This window comes from Micropterus dolomieu, unplaced genomic scaffold (genome assembly GCF_021292245.1).
Source record: "Micropterus dolomieu isolate WLL.071019.BEF.003 ecotype Adirondacks unplaced genomic scaffold, ASM2129224v1 contig_13643, whole genome shotgun sequence".
In the NCBI taxonomy this organism is placed as follows: domain Eukaryota; kingdom Metazoa; phylum Chordata; class Actinopteri; order Centrarchiformes; family Centrarchidae; genus Micropterus; species Micropterus dolomieu.
Genome location: NW_025742629.1, coordinates 5,069 through 10,628, shown reverse-complemented (window position 1 = coordinate 10,628; position 5,560 = coordinate 5,069). Strand labels below are relative to the sequence as shown.

The 5,560-nt window shown below is 48.1% G+C and overlaps 1 protein-coding gene across 1 annotated transcript in view; it reads right to left on the bottom strand.

The window, feature by feature from the left end:
• Window positions 1-3,085: 3,085 nt before the first annotated feature.
• The window catches only part of LOC123966540 (lysophosphatidylserine lipase ABHD12-like), a 4,835-nt gene continuing 2,360 nt past the window's right edge, over window positions 3,086-5,560 (bottom strand). The window contains exons 6-8 of the mRNA XM_046042682.1: window positions 3,752-3,830; window positions 3,472-3,599; window positions 3,086-3,401 (exon numbers count right to left, since the gene is read on the bottom strand). Coding sequence (XP_045898638.1) covers window positions 3,362-3,401; window positions 3,472-3,599; window positions 3,752-3,830 — 247 coding nt within the window. The 3' untranslated portion in view covers window positions 3,086-3,361. The remainder of the gene's footprint in view (window positions 3,402-3,471; window positions 3,600-3,751; window positions 3,831-5,560) is intronic.

Sequence of the window (5,560 nt, the reverse complement as noted above, 5' to 3'; positions counted from 1 at the left end):
TTCTTCTTACCTACAAATCTCTCAATGGTCAGGCACCATCTTATCTTAAAGAGCTCATAGTACCTTACTACCCCACCAGAGCACTGCGCTCCCAGAATGCAGGGTTACTTGTGGTTCCTAGAGTCTCCAAAAGTAGACTAGGAGCCAGAGCGTTCAGCTATCAAGCTCCTCTCCTGTGGAACCAGGTTCCAGTTTGGGTTCAGGAGGCAGACACCATCTCCACATTTAAGAGTAGGCTTAAGACTTTCCTCTTTGATAAAGCTTATAGTTAGGGCTGGCTCAGGTGAGTCCTGAACCATCCCTTAGTTATGCTGCTATAGGCCTAGACTGCTGTGGGATTTCCCATGATGCACTGAGCTCCTCTCTCCTCTACTTTCTCTCCCTCTGTATGCAACCTCATCCCATTATTGCATGTTACTAACACAACTTCTCCCCTTTCCGGTAGTCTTGTGCTTTCTGGTCCCTCTCCTCTCTCCTCCTATCACTTCCTGCAGGTGTTTCTGGTGTGGTGTATAACATATGTGCATTTGACCATTACAGTTTAACATAATACTCTGCAGCTGGATAGAGGATTAGTGACCTTTAAGGTTGAGAGCAGAGGTCAGTGGTTACGTGGAGGCTCAGACCCTTATCTGGTGTCCAACAAGATGTCTACACTTATCCTATAGAACTTTGCTCTTATATGGATTGGAGCTTTAGATTGCAGACTCTGACCCTTATATGGTATTTAGCAGAGACCTAAACATGTCCTATATAAGCTGTGTTCGATGTACAGAGAGACAGAGTGGTCATCGGGCTGGGTCACTCTCCAAGCTGCTGCAGAGCTTGTAATTGATGCTGAATTCCTTGATGTAATAAACTTTTATAATCAAGAACAGTGTCAAGCGGATTTCTTCTCAACACGTCATCGCAGCATTATTGTTCGGACACCACACTGGCTCTGGAGCTGTGGAGTCTGGATCTGTGGTTGCGGGTCACCTGCTGCCCCCGTGTTCCTGCTCGACACCCTCTGCTGCAACGACTATTGTTACTAGTCCTATTGTTATTATAATCATTAACATTACGACTGTTATCATTAACACTAATATAAATTTCTGTACCATTTTTCATTTAGTTTATAGCAACATCACCTTTACCCCAACCGGTGGAGGCAGATGGCCGCCCACCCTGAGCCGTGGTTCTGCTCGAGGTTTCTGCCTCTTAAAGGAAGTTTTTCCTTGCCTCTGTCTCCTAGTGCTGCTCTTGGTGGGAACTGTTGGGCTTCTGTAAATAACATCACAGAGTTCGGTCTAGACCTGCTCTTTATGAAAAGCGCTGTGAGATAACTGTTGTTGTGATTTGGTACTATATAAATAAAATTGAATTGAATTGAATTGAAAACTATCAACTCCTTTCTAACTCCGGCCGTTGCTGCTACCTCTGCTCCTACTGAAAACTGTGAGACGTTTAGGAACATTATTCCATCACACCTATTTCAGGAAGTCTTCAACACTATTTGCCCTCTTATTCTGGCGATAATTAACAGTTCCTCAACCAATGGCCTTGTCCCCTCTAGTTTTAAACATGCAATTGTGCAACCCCTTTTAAAGCAGCCTTGACTCCAGTGATCACAGCAGCTATAGGCCCATCTCCATGCTACCATTTATCTCCTGTTGTGGTGGAAGCCCGGCTGACGGAGTGTCCTGTTTAGTTATCATTCTGTTGCCTGCCTCTCTGTGTCTCCTCCTCACCCCTGCTTGTTCTCTCTCTCCCTCTCTCTGCTCCTGAGCCCGGCTGACGGTCCACACCTGCACCTCATCGGCAGCCTCCTCCGCCCGCCACACCTGCCAGCCATCACTCCACCCCTGTCAGTATTTCAACCCCGGTTCTCCACACAATCTCCGCTTGATCGTCGTTGCTCCTGACCTGGTGCTACTGCTCTACTCAAGCCCCAGAGAATTCTGTGGAATCTCTATTTCCGTGTTCTCAGTTTGCCAGTCTTACTGTGTCTGTTCCCCAGGTTCACCTCCGTCCTCCGTCTCGTCAGCTGGGCTCGCCTACCTGACCTCTCCCCTCTGGCGTCCTCCTGGCTCCCCCTCGCTCCTCGCCAGTCAGCCTGCAACCACACCCCTTCTGCCTCTCCTCAGGTCAGTTCTCCCGGGCCTCCTCTCCTCCTCGGTCCTCTGCTTGCCTCAGCCTCCTCTGCCCCACCTGCTCCTTGGTTCTCCGTGCCCGCGTTCCCCGGCGTCCACCTCTCCTCACCTCCTCGCCCTCAGCCCCTTGTCCCTTAATAAATCCTGAGCATTGCGTTTGAGTCCATTCTGTCCTGACTCTAAACAATTTCCAAGATTTTAGAAAAAGTTGTCTTTGGTTTACATCCTACCTGAGAGAAAGCATGTTTACTGTCAGAATGGGAAATTGTTCATCATCTCCTGCTGCTCGATTTTAGGCCCCCTCTTATTTTCTCTTTACATGCTTCCTCTTGGTACCATTTTTGAGAAGTACAATATTTTGTATCATTGTTACGCGGATGATACACAGTTCTACATACCAGTTACACCAGACAGCACTCACTCTCTCTCTTAAACTAAAATTTCAGAGGCGAGCGGACGAGACGTGTGAAGGCCTCAGTGGGGTAGCTGCCATTATAGACGATGTCTTGGAGCACAGGAGCAGCGCTCAGGTAGATCCTCCTGTTTCCTGAACCACACAGAGCGGACCAAGATGGTGATCCGCAACACGGCCGCCTCCGGAAGGTTCTCCAGCGACCCGAGAATCTCCCAGGAGGCCGGTGAGATCTGGGGAGTCCAACCCTCCTCCCTGAAGATCCCACAGTCACCTCCCGTACCTGAGGAGCAGGACTGCAGCCAAGTACCGGGTCAGAACCAAAACATTTAGCTGTGCTGGGGTTTCTGTCTCGCCGTCATGTCAGTCCCACTCTCAGCTCTCCTGCTGCTAAAGCTAACGTCACAACAGGACAGCTGGATGTCTGAGGACGTTACTGACACCAACATCACGGCTGGCGTCATGTAGTTTTTATAAACTCATCTTAGACACAGTCTTTGTGCTTCTGCTGCCCAACAGTAAGTAGACAGAACAAAACAACTTAAAACAAGAAATCTTTAATTCATAATTCAAGTCATAACAGGCCTTCTAACTGAGAAGTCATTTCAAAACAAGTCAGAAGTAAAAGAAAATGACACAGATGGTCAAGAATGGAGCTCAGTGCAGGATCAAACCAGAGGCGTCTTCATGTCTCTGATCGGCGTCTTCCTCGTCACGCAGTCTCCATGGTAACCCCGTGTTGGTGTGACGCAGAAAGACAAAGGAATGATGTGTTCATGCGAGAATGTTCGGTCCGACCGGGAAACCGTCTTCAGCCTTAATCCTCCATCGGTTGGTGAGCTGTGCCGAGGAAATCACTGCAACACAGAGCAGGAGGAACGTCAGAACCAGAACCAGCTTTTCTAAACACTGAAGTACAGCAGGTACCTGAGGATGTTTGGCAGCTCCGGGCTCCTGTAGATGAACTTGTGCTTGTAGGCCAGAGAGGAGGAGAAAGGGACGAACTGGACCTTGTGACCGCTGAGGCTCTTAGACTGGGAGGCCATGTTGTAGAGCTGCAGGAGGAGGTTAAAGTCTAATTTCTGTATTTAATTACTATAAAAAAGTGTTGCGGTCTCGTAAAAGTCTAATTTGTTTAATAACTCGAGAATACTGAGGTCACAGTATTTCATTACTGTATAAAGTACTGCGTTCACAGTACTCTTACCTTCTTGCCCAGGTGGAAAGGAACCACGCTGTCGTCCTCGGCGTGGAGGATCAGCACAGGACAGGAGATGTGATTCACGCTGCAGACAGGTAAACATTACTGCGTTACTGCAGTGTAAGACACTGTAGTACAATAAACCATTTGTCCTGTGACCTGTATTATATTATTGGTTTTTGGCTCGTTGGTGCTGTAAAGTGTCTGGTAGAGGACGGGCCTGCAGGCTCAGAGGTTAGCAGCTGAATCAAAGACGTAAACAGGTCTCTGATCCGGCCGGACCCTGTCCTGAACCTGAGCAGCTGAGTCCGTTAATCTAAACCTCAATGTTCCACCAGCTTCAGGCCTGAACCCTAGAGGGTTTAAAGTTCAGACAGGGCAACGTGGACTCTTGGAGAACGCTCACGGAATAGGAAACGTGTTCTGAAGTTAACACAGAACCACAAAGTTCCTGACTTCGTGAAAAAGGTCCAGATCCGAGTGAAGGTAAGAGTTCTGACTTCCAAACAGAGACCTGAGGTTCTGAAAACGCTTCCACAAAAGGGTAGTTAAGGTTCTGAAGTGGCACAGCTTTGTATCACTAAAGGGCAAAGGTCAAGCAGCGTTCTGAGGTTCCACAGCTTTACATCACTAAAGGTCAAAGGTCAGTGAGCGTTCCACTAAAGGATCTTTAAGGTTCTGAGGTTCCGCAATTCTGTATCGCTAAAGGTCAAAGGTCAGTGAGCGTTCCACTAAAGGATCTTTAAGGTTCTGAGGTTCCACAGTTCTACATCGCTAAAGGTCAAAGGTGAAGGAGCGTTCTGAGGTTCCGCAGTTCTACATCACTAAAGGTGAAAGGTGAAGGAGCGTTCCACTAAAGGTTCTTTAAGGTTCTGAGGTTCCACAGTTCTACATCACTAAAGGTCAAGGAGCATTCTGAGGTTCCGCAGTTCTACATCACTAAAGGTCAAAGGTGAAGGAGCGTTCCACTAAAGGATCTTTAAGGTTCTGAGGTTCCACAGTTCTACGTCGCTAAAGGTCAAAGGTCAGTGAGTGTTCCACTAAAGGATCTTTAAGGTTCTGAGTTTCCATAGTTCTACATCGCTAAAGGTCAAAGGTCAAGGAGCGTTCTGAGGTTCCACAGTTCTACATCACTAAAGGTCAAGGAGCGTTCTGAGGTTCCGCAGTTCTACATCACTAAAGGTCAAGGAGCGTTCTGAGGTTCCGCAGTTCTACATCACTAAAGGTCAAAGGTCAGTGAGCGTTCCACTAAAGGATCTTTAAGATTCTGAGGTTCCACAGTTCTACATCACTAAAGGTCAAAGGTCAGGTCAGAGGTTACGTACTTCTCATCGCTGGCGAAGCGGATGTTGTTGGCTGTTATGGCGTCCAGGAAGAACCAATCGAAGCCGGGCAGGTACCTGTACACCTGAAACGCACACAGACACACTGAGTACAACAAACACACACACCTGCGGCGCTGTGACCTGTCAGCTGGGCGTTACCATGGCGAAGGGGTGGCTCCGCGCCTCCTCCCTGATGTTGGTGAACGGAGACTCTAAGATCAGAGCGTCGGGAGGACTTCCTGGAAGTGACATCACACAGGTGTTAGTGATCACCTGCGGGCTCTGAACCGATTACTGATTACTGAGTGATCATCGATCAGCTGATTCTGAACCTCTGAACCCAGGTGTGTGTGTCTAACCTCTGTCACACAGCCGTCTGACCAGGTTGGTGGCGACTCTGGAAACACAAAGATTTAAGTACAACTGGACTGAGTGTGTGTGTGTACTTGTGTATTATTGTGTGTACTTGTGTGTGTGTGTGTGTGTGTGT